Source organism: Akebia trifoliata, chromosome 10 (assembly GCF_017979445.1).
Source record: "Akebia trifoliata isolate Shusen 1 chromosome 10, ASM1797944v1, whole genome shotgun sequence".
Classification (NCBI taxonomy): domain Eukaryota; kingdom Viridiplantae; phylum Streptophyta; class Magnoliopsida; order Ranunculales; family Lardizabalaceae; genus Akebia; species Akebia trifoliata.
The window spans coordinates 6,257,719-6,276,394 of NC_141384.1; the positions used below are offsets into that span (position 1 = coordinate 6,257,719).

The following is an 18,676-nucleotide window of genomic DNA, read 5'->3' on the forward strand; positions in this document are numbered from 1 at the left end:
AATTTTGAAGATATTTTGGAAATTGCGGAAAAACAAAATTTATTTTAAAACTGAACAGAGCCAATAGCTAAAGAAAGAAAGAGTGTTTTATAAAAGTGAAAACAAGAATTCAGGATTGGGATCTAATAATCAAGCAGCTTAACTAGAGAACTAAAAATGAACAAGTCATACTTAAGGTATCAGAATATATTATTCAAATCACACCAAGAGATCTCAGAGAAACAAAATAATAGGAGGTTCCCCATCTTAAGATTTTACCATAAGACAACATTGCTGTCCTTTTCCTAAATATTTTACTGTTACTCTCCCAACATGCAGGCAAAAAAGCACCTGAGGGCTCTCTACACGTACCAAACACAAAAATCGCAGTTTAAAATGAAGGTAATGAACCAAAACCGAATCTTAAAAAAAAATAAAAATAAAGAACATAAGGCGGTGGATATGCTGGTGCTGATCTGATAAAACTAAGTGCCACCTTTCTGCTTGAGAGTGATCTTATCCCCTAAACTGAGGGCAATCCCCTGAGTCTTGCTCCTTATCCTTATGTAACCGCTTAGTTTCCCGTCAGTTTGTTTCTCAATGCTCACATTCACCAAAGCATCCTCCCCAAATACACTCTTTGCATACAAATTTGCTGCAAGGAATCCACAATCCCCATCTAATGCAGACCTGAAACCCAAGACAATAATAACTCAGACCACCTCACTTCAGTTAGTTAGTAGGTTTGACCCCCATTTTCACTAAATACTTGCTTGGACAGCTGAGGGAGTTACAACTTACTGTGCTGTGAGGCACTTCATGTTTGTTGATTTGATAATGTGATTCAAAAATTCCTTCTCCTCTTGAATGACAGTGTTTACGGCCACCTGAAATGCACAAAGCCAAATAAAAGAAGAGGAGAGAAGAGGGTGAAACACACTTAAAAAGCTTTTATAATGTTGTCTACCACAGATTGGCAACATGCCCATTCCCAGCTCCCCAAGTACTACAAAAGAATTTTCCACATATTTATCTGATAATAAATAAATAAATAAAAATACTACAAAGGCTTCAAGTGAGGTAGATGCGATTGTAGGTCAACAGATAAAGAAGGAAACACAAAGACCAAGTGTGTTCATTCAATTCACCATTTAACTCTATCATGAACTATAACTTCACTTAAGTTACGTTCCTTCATACTTAATTTTTATTTTAGGTCATCAAAATAATTTCTGAAGCTTACACCCCAAATGAGCAAATATTCTATTAGTATGGCAGTCGTCAAAACCAAAAGCGTAATCCCAAAATTTGGAGTTCATTCAATTCTGTCTGAAGCCATGGCTCCTGTCATTGCAAGTGTATCCATATCCGCTCTTACCACTTCAATCCACAGCCCTCAAATTGTATGTCCTAGTCCTAATAATTGGATCTTATAATTAAGGCAGTGAAAAATATATTTATTTGTTTTTAGATCATTAAAATTATTTCTAAAGCTTTAAAAAAGGCAAAGATTTTCTTAACATGTCAGTGAAAATAAATCTAGTATTGAATGAGAAAGGTACCTTGTTTTCCCACTCAAACTCAGCCCACATAGTTCTGAATGCCACATCAGCACATGTAGCAGGAGATATGTAGTCCATGATGTCAATGTGGATGTCATTGAGGACAACCACCATTCGTTCGAGCACATTCGAAGTCTCGTAAACAATGTTCCCAAATATGACCCCTGTTTCAGTTGAAGAGACCTTAATGTTGGCCTTTATCTGTTTGCTTGATTCCGGAGCCAGTGTATAGTTTTGAGGGCGTTCTACGAGTTTGAGATCGCCCATGGTTGCCAACTCCAAGCACAAATTCTGGAGGGTCTCCTTTGTTCGGTTGATGACTGTAACATCAAGGACAATGTCATAATGATGAACAGTAACATATGCTTCTGCATAAACGGGATCACTAAATCCTGTCAACTGAAGAATGCGATTGAGCTTATTCGCATCATCGCCATCCTTGGTGAACTCTCCAGTCGCACGCTTTAAATCGTCCTGGACCTCATCTTCCAACTCAAGCTGGCTCATACCCTGAAAGATCATATGTCAACACAATTGAAATAGAGGTTTCAATGGCGTGTGTGTGTTTTTGTGTGAATGACCTCTATATTTGCAGAGCACCGAAATAGCTAGTCAGTGAACATGATCGTCATCCCAAAACATGACTTTGATTTTTAAAAAGTAAACAAATTGAGAATTGAATATCCTAGGTTTTGAACTTTTCACTATAAATCAAAGCTAGCTCCAACAGGAAGAAACATTACGGGCCTTAAAGTTCTAGATAAAAACATGCAAAGCAATCCACGAATTCCAAAGTTAAAATAAACCAATCTATTAGAAAACTTCTGATCCACAACAATAATACATAAGCTTGCCAGATCAAATTTTCAACATGTACTAGTTAATGGTTAATTACAGGTATAGATTGTCAAAAGAAAACTTAGAAGGTACAATATAGTCTAACTTAAGCAATTAAAAAATCACCCAATAAAAAAACACGTCATTTACTAAGCTACCTTGCCACTTTTTCTTCTTATATATAAACTAAAGGATAAGAAGCTTTGGAAGTACAAGTCTTCAACTGGTGATGATTCCAGTGATTGGTTCAATTGGGAAAATTCAAAAGTACTCTCCTCTCAAATTTTGAGGCACCTTCTTTAGGCCTTGAAATTTGTGCAACCTCCAAATGAGCCCCAAAATAGTTTTCGAATAATTATGGGGACCACGTAAAGTTTATTTGCCAACATTTTTCTGCCTACTTCAATTTGCATTATTTCGGCCTTGCATCCAAACAAGCAAAAGTCTTTGTGCCTTGATTCGTCAGCCCCAGTTGTAAAGCCTTGGGAACTAACATCACAAGTAGCATAAAACCAAGAAAGATCATCATCATCACCATCCTCATCCTCATCAATTGGGAACTATGAAATTTGGGGTTATATGGTTCCCATTTGACGTAGTTGAAGCGTGTGAATCATTGGGTCTTCATCTGTAATGGTTTTCTTACCTTTCTACTTTTCAATGGTGTTGAGAACCATGTCTTGAAGAAGGGGTTCAAACTTAGCCATAATTCTGGTCTCAAGCTTCTCAAATTGAGCTTCTAGATAAGATTTTATGACAAAATCACCTTTACCAACCATTTTTCGTGAATCATAGCAAGAGCTCTGATACCACTTGACGTAAGGAACCGTGTGAATCAATACATTTGATAGGAATTAAGATATTGTGTTCAATGAAACACACAAAATCAATTTGAATAAAAATATTCAATTGATAAACAAGCAATAACTTAAAAAGAAAATAAAGTAATTAAGAGAGAAAAGATAATTGAATTGATATGTGTTGGAATTCATTGAATTTCATTTGTGGAGCTCCTTATATAGATAATATTGGAAATAATCTAGTTGTTATTTTAGTTCTAGTTGTTTTCTAGTAATAGCCTTTTTATTTATTTTTATGTAAGGGTAGTTTCATATTATTATTATTATAAATTCCCGCCAAGATCTCAGATTGAGACTTGATTCTTCTCAAATTCTTCTTGGTATCAGAGCCAAGAAATCCAACCCCCCCCCCCCCCTCTCTCTCCTCTCCTTCTCTTCATTCACAAAATCTAACCTAGAACAGCCTTATTCAATCTTCTCCCCTTCAGGGGTCTTTTAATCTTATTTTTCGTTTATCATATGCTGCATTAACTTTTCTGTGCTGTGTTTATACCATATGTCAGGGTTTGTTCCGTCGACTTAATTTTTTTTTTTGGATAATAACAGTAGTTGCTGTTCTATTTTGTTGTTTTTGGGGTGTGCGGTAGCACTGGGAGTGCTGTTGAGAGGATCCACAGCCCTGCAACAGCCCCTCTCCTTCAATACTGCCTTGTGACAGCCCTGCCACAGCAGTTGCTGTTCCTTTTTTGCTGTTTTTGAGGTGTGCAACAGCACTGGGAGTACTGTTGACAGGTTCAACAGCCCTGTGACAGCCCTTCTCCTTCCATCCTACCTTCCGACAGCACTACGAGTCTACAAAATATTCTTAAATCACTTTCTGAGCCATGGCAATCTAATACTTTGCATGCATTTTCATACATCCATCAGAATATCATTTGGTCAAGAAGTCTTACATTTTCTTATCTTTTCTAGAGAACTTTTAGCCTAATTCTATGGAAGTATCTCTGCTCCTTGGTATCCACTGTCTCCAAATTCTTGGCCTCCTATGCAATCTTCATTTAGTCATTTTTAGACATAACACCACCACCTACCTTAATATCTTCATCTTTTTATCAAGACACTTTGATCTTTGCTTTTAAAGCATGTAACATGGTCTAAGCCTTTAGTTTTTATTTCCCTAACTTGCACCAGTTTGTAGACATCTTTCTCACTGTAACATGTTATTTAGTCATCATACATTATATTTAGTTTTAATTACACTTTTTTTTTAACATTTTTAAATCTTTCTAAGTGTTCACTTCTAATCATTTGTCAAGACTTGTAATCACTAATTACATTTTTTTACCATCATTCCACCACCAAAGAAAGGAGGAAAGAGGTCTGAATAAAATGTCTTACCTCAAAATACTAGGTCTTTTATAGCAATACACCCTAATCAAACAGACTAGAAAATATTAGGAGCTAGTCAAAAGACCTCCCTTGGCAATCTTCTTCCTACACATAAAAAACAAAGCATTCCTTATTGTGTACAACTCTACATCCATGGCAACAAGATATATGCAAGTGGCTGCTATCCTATGTGACAAAGACATGGACACATGCGTCAATGTCAAACAGGGATACAATGCGTAAGTCGGTTTTATACCTTGAGAGACATTCTTTTGAAATGCTTTAGTTCATGTTAAATAAGAACAATGTATTTAGATTAACTAGTGTACATTAAAAATCATATAAATAGAAATTGAAACAAAATTTAAATAAATAATATTTTCTCTGGTAAAGTGCATATGTGTCCTACGGGTACAATAAGGTGTCCAGCCTGGACAATTCTTAACAAATGGAGTGTTTCTACATGGCTGCCATTAAAAATAGATCTTACTAAAGAAATAACACTAAAAAAATAACAATAAAAAAAACAAAGAGTATCCATTCAACACTAAATATGCTAGAAATATGTCTCTCAAGCATACAGACATTACCCAAATAAAAGGTAAAATTTCATCAAGATATCCTGAATAAAAGATATTGGTGATCAAAGAGAAAGAGCAAGTAACAATCTTCCTTGTACACAAGTAAACATCAACAGGGAGAAGAAGCAAATTAATGTTTTTTCACCCTAAAATATAAGAAAAGCATATGCATATACATATTTAGCTTTAGATGAAGAACCATTACTACTTGAAAGAAATAGTACCGAGAAGAATCATGAAAATGACATGACAGTGCAAAAATATTAATTTAAAAGGGGGCAAGGAACTCTTGCAAGAATATGGAAAAAAAATCTACAATTATGAGATATAACAGTTAAAGAATGACAATTTATACGTAATTCATGAAATAGTTTCATACTTATCAATCTCAGAAAAACCACCTCTAATATAGAAAATCAAAAAGTGATGTACTGTCTTACCTTCCTGCTCTTCAAATGGTAGAAATCAATGAGATCATCTGGTTGTGCATGAGAAATCTGAGCCTTGGCTTTTATCTCCTCTGTTTCCCGGAACTGCTTATCTGAAAGCATTTTCACAAAACTCTGACGGCACGACTGCAACCATATTTTTCTCATATCATCACCAGTATTGCAGAGCAATCTTATACAAAGGGCAATCCTATCATGTGAATCGTTGTCGATTGGGTGTGGAAGATAGGAAGATTCTCCAAGTTGCAGCATAGACACCATGATCAATAACACCTGAGTAGAAACTCTATTTACTTCAGCTTTGGATGGCTGAACTTCTTCCAATCTTAGGACAAGTTTGGTCAATGTACAGGCCACAACTGCCCCAAGGAAAAAGTCGCCCGTAAGAATTAGGGATCTCAAATTCCCGGGTGAAGCTAAGGAACCTTGAACAAGAGTAGGGGGAGAAATCGCAGTTTCCGAGGCAGCACTTTGGGTTGCATAGGTCCCATCTGCAAGAATTGCCGGTCTTCTAGAAGAAACAGTGATGGAATTTACTTGCTGAGATGGTTTCAAAGAATCCGCACCATCCCCTTCTTCGGTAACCGTGTAGAATGGTAGATCGCCCAAACACTGCTTAATGGTCGCAATGCCACTCTCAACTTCCGAAAGTGAGAGACAGTACTCTCCAATGATCCAAAGAGCACAAGAACAAACCCGTGCAGCTCGAATCTGATAAAAAGTATCCAAAAGCCTCGTTATTATAGAAACCCTAAGTTTCGGGTTGGTTTCGATGATCTCTCGTACGAAAACAACCACGTCAATAGCTGAAGCAACATTGTTGTCTCCCAAGAAATCCATCAACAGATGAACCACCGTGCTTGCCACCTCTGGGAATTTGATCGCACAGGAGTGTATGGCTTGGACAAGCATTTGTCGGTACTCCCCGTTCTTCTCAATCTCAGTGCTTTGAGTCTTCACGACTTCCTTCTTTAGAGTAAGAACGACCTCATCTACATTCCTTGGAGTTACTAGATCTAGAGCAATATCAATTGTCTTCCTTCGAATGTCAAGGTTTGGGCTCGAGAGTGCCCTAAGCACATCCATGATCAAATCAACCATGATTTCTCTGTGAGAGGATTTAAGCTCGTTCAGCCGATCAAGCACAATAAGCTTAACATTGTTGTCACTTTGAGAGAGTAAAAGCTGGCAATAAGTGTTCGCAGCGGCTCTGATTGCTGTCGGGGCAGATGAAAGAGAAACAAGTGTGCTAGCACATTCGTAGATGACAGCTGTTGAAGGAGCGTTCAACAAAGATATAATGATCTTAATGTACTTCCCCTTCTCTCCCCGATTCGTTCTACAAACTTTACGGATCAACTCCAACACAACCATCTGAAGCATCTCTCCCCAATCAGAAACACTATCAACATGTGTGAGGAGATAATTAACAGCTCGATCTTGAGCACAATTGAAGAGCATCAAGAACGCGTTCCTCTTCGCCGATGGATCTTGCTCCGAGGTAAGCGCCTTCTCGATCATCTCTGGGGCATCAACGAGAAATTGCTCCCCTTGTGGAAGCTTGTAAATTGACATCACTGCAAGGATCGCATTTCTCCTAATGAACGGGTGACGATGCTCCAAATTCGCCAAAACTGATGGGATCAACGGTTCCATAATCTCGCTCTCATTTAATCGACACAGAAACCTTAGGGTTACACCACGGATATATTCGTTCGGGTGTTGGAGATTGTTTCTTAAATTTTGACAGATCAAGATCATTTCAGGAAGAACTCTTCCTTTTGAATCGGTTTTATCGATGATCTCTAAATAGAGAAGTAAAAGCTTCTGGATCGTGTGATCTTCAGAAGGCAAAACGTATCGAACGATTGTGATAAACAATTGGGGGAGAGTTTCACCGTTCAATAACAGCATGATTGCTTTCTTCATGGCTTCGATCTTAGCGTAAACATCATTTCCTTCCAGAGATTCTTTGATCTCGTTAGCGAGAGCAGGAGTTCCTTTGTCAAAGTGAATCAGCAAAGTACATGATTTCTCCATGGCTCCTCCTCTAAATTGAGATTTGGAACAAGAAAACCCTACAAAACCTAAATTTCAAACATTTTTTTTTCAAAATTCAATGAAACTAGGTCCGATCTCTACCACACAAACCCCAGGAGATTCGAATCAAATAGTAAAAATGAGATTTCGAACGTACCTTGATGATTAATACCAGATCGAAAGCCTAAATGTGAAATTCAATTGCGTAAAATGTAAAAACTATGAACTCTTGAATTCGAACAAACGATACCGAGCGAGAGAGAGAGAGAGGGAGGGAGAGGGGCAAGTGAGTTGCTCTAGCCTATAGTCCCAGATCTGCATTTCTGAGAGTTTCAATAACCGGTTTGTCGGATTCATTGAGTATTCCGGTTCATTTGGGTCGATTCGGCTTAACCAGACAATCACTGCGGTAAGCACAACCGGTCCAGAACTAACGCTAACCTCTAAGTTTTTGGGGATATTAGAGATACCCCCTTTTTTTTAAACTGATGATATGACCCTCGAAGTAGGTCTTCTAAGAGAGAATAATATAAATGACATAAATGTCCTCATTTAGTCAAAACCAATCAGGTAAAGTTTTTACTCTCTCGTAACATCTTAAGAATTCATACTCTTCAACCTTCAAAGCTCGAGAATGAGATTGGAATTTTTGGAGAGGTACAAGAATCGTTTTTTGATAGAAAAATTAAGTGTTTCTACAAGAACTTGAAGACAAGATTGAATAAAATAAAATTTGCTTATCCTGAGATTAATAACTTGAATATGGAGGTAAAGATTCTTATCTCTATCTTCAACCTTAGGATTCTGCTTCCTTCAAACCTCAAGAGCAAGATAGGAGTTTTGGAGAAAAAGAATAATGAATTTTGGATATAAAAGTCAATTTTTTTTAATAATACATTGAAGATGAGGTTGGATAGGTTAGAAATAGTTTACCCAAGAAGCTAATAGCTTGAAGATGATAGATTATTTCAGGAGAAAATAAAGGGGCTTTGATTGCAGATTGAAGATAGGGGCCTTTAAGTCATTTTATATTAGTTCTTAGACAAAACTTAAGAAGGATGTGTCATCAATTTGAAAAAAATAGGGGTATCTCTTATATTGACCGAAATGTGGAGGGATGTATCCAAAAAACCCTTATTTTACAATTATGATAAGATAAGACTTGATAACAATGTTTTAAAAATTGGACTAGACCGACTGGTCCGACCAGACTTGTTAGCTTTTACAGGTCAAGTCAATTGAAAAAACACATTTTAAAAAAACAAGAAAAAAAAACAATTAGCCAGACTGATTCAACTGGTTCGATCGGTGAGCTTGTCGAATTTTTGAAAAGGATTAGTCCAACTTTTTTGTGATTTTTCACATACCTGTCTGCAATTTCGTGAATATTTGAGATGCCCCATGTGTTTTAAATTTGATGATATGCCCCCTTGACCTTAGGTCTTCTTTGACAAACTAATGGAAAATGATCAAACTTAATAAGATTTTAATTGTTGGGTCCACATGATTAGTCGATAAACCCTTAAAACTCATGTCTAGGCTAGATTTAAAGCAAATAAAATAAATATAAAAATATTTTTTTTTAGCATGATCCATGCTTTGAAGATGAATAGCCTAAACTCTTAAATTTCAAATCCAACAAGAAACTTTTTTTTTTTTTGTAAAAATTCTTAAAACCCTATAATCTACATCATGTGAAATTGGATCATTTTTTGAAGTTGAAGTTAACTAATTTTGGAAAGAAATCTAAAAAATTTACTTAATATTTCACTTTTGGGTCCAACCAATTAAATCCATCGATCAAACTCTTTGGATCGACCACGTCAATCATACAAGTCAACGACCGGTCCGATTTTTAAAACATTGGTTGATAAATTCTTGATCCCAATCCACATCAGTTACCTTTTGGGTAGTGTTATGGCACCTCAATTATTACCAAGGGCAACTCATACCATAGACAAATTGTTTTGTCTTATATGAGTTAAAAGTTTCGGAGAAGAACCATAAATCGTCAATTTTTTTTTTGGAAAACCACTTTTGATTGGGTATAAGTTTTGGAATGGGCTGATTTTTTGTGAGATGATCTCCTTACCATATAGATCATCCTCACCAAAAATCAGACCATTCGAAAACTTTTAACCCATATAAGACAAAAAAATTTGGCTATGATGTCGGGTGCTCTTGGTAATAATTGGAGTGCCTTTACCCCTACCCTTAACTTTTAGAATTATATATAAATATATCCTACCCATATATTAAATGGCACAATTCATTGCAAAGTTAAATTATGCACTCAAATTTCTTAAGCAAATTATTAAATCTTTATTATTTTAATGAAAGAGGCAAAGTAAACTGCTTGACATTGAAATTTGGATTCCAAAAATGCCTTATCTTAATATTTAAATTTAATATAATTATAGAGGTGATTTCATATTATCTCTATCAATTCTATCCAGCAGTCCTGATGGAATACTCCTTACTCCGATCACCTATTAGCATCGGTGTGGTTCTTGTCAAAACTCCTTCAAAGATCCAGTTAAGTTTTCACGGAAGAAGAAAAAGAAAAAGAATGCTCTCTATTATGCTCCCCCTTTGATCGAAAAGAGAAGAACCCCCTCCCCTTTCAATCTTGGTTCTATTTATAGGTTTTTCCCTCAAATCTAGGTTCTTGATGCCAATTCAGTAATTTAGGATCAAATCATGGAAGATCCCATGATCGGAATCTCAACTGAACTAGAATCATTCCTTTCTCGATTCCCTAAATCTTGAATTTTTCTTTGATCTTCGGAGATCAGGTCTGCCAAGTCTATCTTGTTTCCCATGCTCTATCACCAGAGCAGAAACCTAATCTAGCCCTGTCATGCAGTTGAGCAAGACTAGGTTGCATTGCCGATTTGGATACCACTTCTTCGGGGTCCCGCCTAACCCCTTCTCTCTAATCAGGATTTGGGCATTTGTTCAGCTCAAACTTGTTACAACTTGTACTTTCTACAATAATCAAAGATCATTTTGGTAAAAAATCATGAAAATTGCAGCCCACATCCCTAAAATAACCTTGATTAGTTTTTAAAATTACAAAATATCTTTTTTTTAATTATATATAATCTTCAAAACCACCCTTTAATTAATATTTTGAATTACAAATAATCCTTCAGTGACATATGCCCATGCCACTTAATAATATTAAATAATAAGTAGTATCTTTGTGATCCTGAAACTAGTAATTCGTGATGTCTCAAGGCAATGATGCTTACCCAAGTTTGTGTCGCTCATGTATCACTTTCTTCTAACGTATGATGAGTGAGTCTACAAAAAGGACCGATTAATTCTATTTAAACTTTGGGAAGGAAGAGAGACCAACATCTAATGTCTATGAAACATTCTCTCTGAATTTTCAGTTTTTAGTTTATATGTGTCTCATATTAATTTTTTTTAAATCAAACATTCAAAAAATCATTTGGCTTGATCAAGTGTCCAATAAGTGTATGTGGCCATCCTAGTTGTATTATTAACACTTGGGCCATGATTCAAAGACAGTTTATTGGGCGTGGGAAGCCATCCCATGGTATGTGTTGGCTGTTGACATGGCCAATGATGTCAAACATCACTAATCGAGCTTATTTTTCATGAATAGGTCCAACCTTGCTTGCTCACAATGCACTTTTGGAGGAGTCCTCAACCATATCATTGCACCATATTTCTACATTAGAGATTTGTTTTGATGTCACAATCTAATCAACCACCAAGTTCAAAGGAATATATTAAAAGGTATATTTGAGGCATGCCCCCTCAGTTTTGTTGAAAATTAGATACCACCTAAAGATTTTTGAACTAATGACAAAACCCAAAGATTTTTTAACTAATGACAAAACCCCTTGACTTTACTTAGTCTTCCATGTGAGATTAACAAAACTCATCTTCATTCTCTTGCCAAAACCCCAAACTTCCCAACAAAAGTCCATTTTCTTTAATTTCTAGCGTGAAACTACTTCATTTTCAATATCAAATCCCTTCTCATTCTACCTTCAAATATCATAATAATATTAGGTTCTTGGATATTGAAGACTGATTTTTTTAGAAGAAAAATCAAGAGATTGAAGATGATGGATTGAATAGGTTACTAAAAAAAAAAATTTATCCTAACAATTGAAAAAGTGGAAGACAATAGGATTTTGGGAAAAAATCAAGAATTTTGGCAAATGGTTGAGAAAAGGGTTTTTCAATCATTTGTGTGTTAGTCTCTTATAAAAGAACATGAACTCACTACAAAATTATAGGTTTGTCGCTAATACCAATAGTTGCAGCCAAGGGGGGCGTCGCTATTGAAGGTGTAGCTAAAAGCAATAGCGATGACTATAGAGGCGGTTGCAAAATACCTGTTGCTAAAACATTGGCATTTAGCGATGCTCACATTCCTATTTAGTGATGGTCAAAAGCACTGCTAATTGAATTAATTGATGACAAAAACATCTTTTAATATGAAACATATTAGTAGCTGGTTTTGCTAGCTGTCGCTATTATACAATTACCAATGACTATTTTTTACCGTTGCTAATTGAGTTAATTGACGTCGTTGTAAATGAAATTCAAACGATTTGTGATGGTTATGGCCGCTACTAATAAGATTTTTTGAACTTCTTTATTTTTATTTCTTCCATTTTAGAATGGTTTGTAATTAAACACCCATTTTTATACAACCTACTAATTAAACTAAATTACATAATAGATGATGAATGATAGCAATAAAACATGAGCAATGTAATTAATCCATGTTTCTCACATAAAAAAATAATAGTAAGTCAAATAAGTTAAAGAGTCAAGTATAACAAATCCATGTCTCTCGCATAAGTCAAATGCACTAATATTGCAAATCAAACAAAAATAAAGATAAAAAACTATCTATCATTGCTACTCATGTGGGCACTCTAGATGGATAAAATCCTCTTTCATTTAGATCATTTATTCACACCAGCAACACACAATTTGAGGTGGACATGTGGCAGTTTTAACCACCAAGAGAAGTGCCTAGCCTGTAGTAAAGGCAAAATTACGAGAACTTCATTCAAGAGTGTTGAGAGGACATCCAAAGTCCTAGATCTCGTACATAGTGATATATGTGAAATGATAGATGTCCAAGCTAAAGGTGGGAAGAGATATTTTATCACTGTCATAGATGATGCCTCAAGATATATATTTTGAGATGTTTAAGGCATATAAAGCTGAAGTTGATAACTTCCATGAAGCTAAGATCAAAACTCTTGGTCTGATCGAGGTGGTGAGTACCTCGATGCAAAATTTATTAAATTTTATGAAGAAAACATAATCCATCATGAATTATCCACTCCTGCCACACCTCAACAAAATGGGATAGCTAAGAAGAATAACAGAACACTAACAGAAATGGTTAACACCATGTTATTCAGCTTAAGAGCTCCAATTAATCTTTGGGGAGAAACTTTGTTAACTGCATGTCATATACTCAATAAAGTATTTCAAAGAAAAACTCAACAACTCACCGTATGAAATTTGAAAGGAAGAAAACCAAATCTCAAGTATTTGAGAGTTTGAGGTGTTTTATTCATGCAAAGTTGCCTAACTTGCACAATCCGAAGGTGGGATCCAAAGGAACATATGCAATCTTCATTGTCTATTCTGCAACTAATTTATCAATCTTGAGTCTTCAGCCCCTTATTCAATTGTCGAAATTATAAGTGCTAATTTTTTTAAGCACATCTATCCGTACAAAAAGAAATTAGAATTATTCGAAAAACGTATTCAGCCTAGTTTGAAAGGGAAATAGTCATAAGATGCAAAACCATCTATATCTCGAAGGAGTGCAAGGGCAAAAATTCCTAAGGATTTTGGTCTAGATTTCGTAATGTGTTTAGTAGAGTAGGATCCTACCTTTTTTGTTGAAGCTATGTCATCCAAAGATGTTATTTTCTGAAAAGAAACAATTGCTGATGAGATACATTCCATCATATCCAATAATACATGGATATTGGTTGAATTGCCACCTAAAATTAAAGAAATTGAATGCAAGTGGATCTTCAAGATAAGTTTAAGTAAGATGGGACAATTAATAAATACAAGGCAAGGCTTGTTGCAAAGGGATACGTGCAGAAAAAAGATTTCGATTACTTTGATACCTATGATCCGATAGTAGAGACAACCACCATCAAAATGATGATAGCTCTAGCTGCGGTGAGTAATTTGATTATTCATCAAATGGACGTCAAAACGACATTCCTCAACGAAGATCTTGATGAAGAGATTTACATGGACCAACCAGAAAAAAATTTACTTTCAGGACATGAAGGAAAAGTATGCAAGTTGTTGAAGTCGTTATATGGATTTAAGCAGGCAGGCACCAAAACAATGGCATGACAAATTTCGAAAAATCTTTTTTATTGATGATTATCGTATTAATAGGGGAGATATTTGCATCTACAACAAATTTAATGGGAATTCTGGTGTTATAATCTGTCTCCATGTATATGACATGCTCATCTTTGGGACAGATCTAAGTAGCATCATGGATGCCAAAGCGTTTTTATCCTTCAAGTTTGATATGAAGGATATAGGCAAAGTCGATGCTATTTTGGGAATCAAGATTGTTCGTAGTTCTGAAGGGATTGCTCTCTCTCAATTCAGCACATCGAAAAGATTCTCAAGAGGTCCAATCAATTTGATTGTAGACCAATTTTAACCCCATATGACACCAGTGTTAAACTAAAAAAAAAAATTGTAGGTAGAAGTGTAGTTCAAATAGAGTACTTCCAAGTGATCGATAGTTTGATGTAGTCATGCATTCCACAAAACCCAATATTGCTTATGTAGTAGGAAAGTTGAGCACATACCTGAATAATCACAAGTACATGGAGACGTTCTAAACAGAGTTTTGAAATATTTAAAAGGAAACATGCACTATGGATTGCATTATGGGAGTTTTCCTGTTGTGGTCGAAGTATACAACAATGTGATGTGAAATTCATGTTTAGATGAATCCACCATACTGATTGCTTGGATTTACATCTTAGGAGGAGGTGTCATTTCATGAAAATCCAAGAAGCAAACATGTTTAACACATTTCACTATGGAATCACGGTTTATTACACTTTCATCCACGAGAGAAGAAGTTGAATGGCTTAGGAGCATATTGGTAGACGTACTAATATGGAGCAAATCAATGTCGACAATCACAATCTATTATGCAATCAAGTTGCTATGCTAAAGGCATATATCAAAAATTATAATGGGAAGTCCAGACAAATACGTCTGAAGCACCAACATGTAAGGGGTCTAATTAGTAATGGCATTGTGACTATTCAATATGTGAAATCCAAATTTTTTTTGGCAAACTCTTATCCAAAGGCCTTGAAAGAGACTTGGTCTCAACAACATTGAGGGAATAGGACTGAATAACATGTAATAACGTTAAACATAATGGTAATCCTACTTGATGAATTTTCTCAAGTTCAAAAGGAAAAATAAACTAAAATTTTAAACTTTTTTGCATACACTACATTTTATTACTAAAATAAGGCAAATCCATTCCTATGATGTAGTAGTGTGATTTTTTGTAGATATTAATCCTACAAATAATCTCTTGTGTTGTATTAAGGTTGAGAATTTAAGGAATTCTCTTAAAAAATGCATGAATCTATTCAGATCAGAGTGTTGTAAGAGACATTCTTGATGGCTCATCTTTTTGTGTGTGGAAGCAAGTCACTTCCTATGAGAATATAGACAATCTCTAAAGCGCACAATAAATTTGGATTTGGAATTGACTCAAAAGTGAAAAGTTTTAGTGTACAAATACCTCTGAAAAGAGTGCGTGTGCAACAAAGTCCAGTTTGTCCTTTTGAGTGTAATAGTTCAAGGCATATGCCAACTACATTCTCAAATGAACCTTGATTAGTTTACACTAAGTAGAAGTTCAAGACCTTAAGACACGTTCATTAATGCAAATGACTTTCCAAGATGCCCATCCTAACATTTCTAAATTTATTTATGTTAAATCAAGTGGGGGTTTGTTGGCTTATGATTTATATAAACAAATTTAATATTAAATTGAATTTTAATTTGCTTTCCAAAGGGGATGTATAGTGTGTAGAGATGAACCAAAGAGGTTTTTTGTATCTAGTCCAAACTTAAATTCATGAAGCCAAATTAATGGATATAGGTGCATTGATCAATGTTCATGGCATTTATGTTAGTTCATAGATCAAGATTCATTCATTAATTCTAGATGAATGAATTGAGAAATAAACCTAAGGTTGGAAGGTATTTTAAGACATGCATTTATTAAATACATATACAATGCACTTTAATTGAAAGGATTTGTGAGACATGTATCAATTAATTATGATACATTTCCCCAAGTTTATCTCTACCACTATATAAACTCATAATCCTATTGGTTTTTTACAACTCACTCAATTTTCTCACATCTCTTAATTTTCACTTTATTCTTTGTGAGAATTTTTCTTTTTTTCTCTTTTTTCTTTTGAGCATCCTAAAGAGGCAAAGTACAAGTTCCTACCGAGTAGTGCAAACTTGTAAAGGAGTGGGATCGAGTCTAGGCTAAGTTGAATCATGGAGATAGTGTTACCGTATTCCCTTGCATAAACGTGAGGCTTCGACTATCTTTAAGAAGCGTTTACGTGCTTCTTAGCCAAGTTGATTTGAGCAAGAATTATAATTATTTATTTATTTCTTACAAAGAAATCAAGTTTTTGTGCTCGATTTCCAACAACCTGTCGTAATTATAGATGGCTTTGAAGATTGGATTCGTTAAAACATTTGTCATACATAGAATAACAATTGATCATCACTTCTTTGGGTTTTGCAAGTCACTTTGGAGGTCAAGGGAGAATCCCAAATCTTGAATTTGTCAAAAAAACTCGAAGTTGTTAGTATTGCTCATAAACCATGGATTGAACAACTTGAAAATATTTTGACATGTCTTGCTACAAAACCATACCCTAAATCCACAATGTCATTGTTCTTCAAGAAACTAAAGCTTTGTAAGTGATCAAAATTGCCATCTGGCCAACTAGATATTATATGTTTTTAAATTGGGCTCTACTAAAGACGACAAAACCCTGACTGATGTCTAGTAGGTAGAAGATCAGATTATTTTTATTCCCATCTTGTACACATGTAAAATTAGGGATGTATTTTCTGTTTGAACATATAATAAGCAAACAATCCATTTCTTTATTATTATTATTATTATTGTTCCTCTTTGTAATAGTATTGCATAGAAATGCATGGCAAAATCAACCCCATCAAACGAGTATGTGTAATGTCCTGGGCCACACCAATATTACATTGTTCGCTTTGGATTTTACCCTTCACGGTTATAAAACGCGTCGTATTAAATAGGGTCAAACTTGTCTTTACATAGCCCAATCTCTGAACTTCTACCCCAGCCGATATTGGGATTAAACTCACAACTCCCCTTGTCATTCCATCCAATACACAAGACAGTTCCACTTCGACCCCTCAACCTCTACAGCACTCTCCTTAGCCTAGCTAACCAAAAACAAAAAACCACCACCCATTAAATAGTTCATATGTAACTCCAACTACCTGTTGTGAACATTGTCACAACATTCTCCATAAACTGGTGAATTAATTGACAAATTATCAATTAATCTTAAATTCTAATGTAAGAACAAGATAAGATTTTTAAGGAGGTTAAAGATGATGGATTTTGCTAAGAAAACCAAAAACATCATTTATGCTCTCCAACATATAATTACAAAATTCAAACTTTGTTATAGTTTTGAATTTGAATTATAGTTTTGAACCAACCACTAAGAAACCAATCTTTTATAATTGCAATTGAATTGTTCCATACCATTTTATTTTATTTTTGAGTCGTGCTGGATGATCTCAAGATTGCACCTCTTTTTTTTTTTTTTATCAGTAAAAATGAATTTATTGAAAAAAACAATGAGGGGGGTCAAGAGGACCAACTCAAAATAAAGAGAGGAAACAAGAAAAAAGAAAATAACAACAAAGTGAGAACAACAAATCACTCTCAGGATAAAAAACAAATCCTATCCCATCTCACAATGAATTCTTCAAAGAAGACCCCTTCAAAATCCTTATAAAATTTGCACCAAGAGAACAGAATCTCCAAAACCGACAGAACTAATCCTTCCAACATAGACACTTTCCCCTAAAAAATGCAGCGATTGCGACCTTTCTAAATTTCCTAGCAAATCGCAAACTGCACCAAGAACTAAATGATCCGTTTAGAAAAAGAGAAATAACCTCCCCACACCAACCAAGATTCCAAAACTAACTTGACTAATCGGGGAAAGCATCCCACTATACCAAACAAAAATAGAAGGGTGACCAAGTGTAGTACGCCACTTGGCAATGCATGAGTAAGTGATCCACCATTTTGCTCATCGTGATTCATGAGTATCCCACTTTTCAAGTGAGACTAATCCCACGGTCACACGAACTACCCCCTTAAAGAGTCCTACATGCAAATGTTTGAATCAAGGGTCAACTGGACCTTAGAGGATGGCCCTAAGGAATTCATAGCTTCGTGGGGTTTCGAACACATGACTTACCCTTCCTGAGGAGCTTATCAAGGCTCGTCTTGCCACCACAAGATTGTATCTCATAACGCACATACTGACGCAAAAGTGTGGGGTCAATTGGACCCTAAAGGGTGGCCCCAAGGAATTCATAGCTTCGTGGGGTTTCAAACACATGACCTACCCTTCCTGAGGAGCTTATCAAGGCTCGTCTTACCACCTCAAGATTATACCTCATAGCACACATATTGACACGAAAGTGTGTAGGAACCATAAATGCTTTTTGACACGTGTCGATAAAAACATCCATGGTTACTACACACTTTCGTGTTAGGATATGAATACAAGGAACAATCTTGAGGTCACTTCAGCATTGTTCTTTTTTCACACATAGGTTGTTCGGGTAGTGATTTGACCTGCCCGCCAAATCGAAAAATAAAACTGAAATAAATATTCGGTTTAATAACCAAACAAGCC

At 35.5% G+C, this 18,676-nt stretch overlaps 1 protein-coding gene across 2 annotated transcripts; it reads right to left on the reverse strand.

Annotated features, from left to right (window-relative positions):
• Positions 1–168: 168 nt before the first annotated feature.
• Positions 169–7,956, reverse strand: LOC147392980 (coatomer subunit beta-1). 2 transcript variants are annotated; one of them, XM_086454926.1, is made up of 5 exons: positions 7,795–7,956; positions 5,589–7,675; positions 1,542–2,051; positions 781–866; positions 169–669 (listed from the first exon to the last, which is right to left on the reverse strand). In XM_086454926.1, the coding sequence occupies exons 2-5, from the start codon at positions 7,635–7,637 to the stop codon at positions 465–467; spliced, it is 2,850 nt and encodes a 949-aa protein (XP_086311052.1). In that variant the 5' UTR covers positions 7,638–7,675; positions 7,795–7,956; the 3' UTR covers positions 169–464. The 2 variants fall into 2 exon arrangements, with proteins under 2 accessions (XP_086311052.1, XP_086311051.1); XM_086454925.1 differs by having other exon boundaries at positions 5,589–7,684.
• Between the last annotated feature and the right edge of the window lie 10,720 nt (positions 7,957–18,676).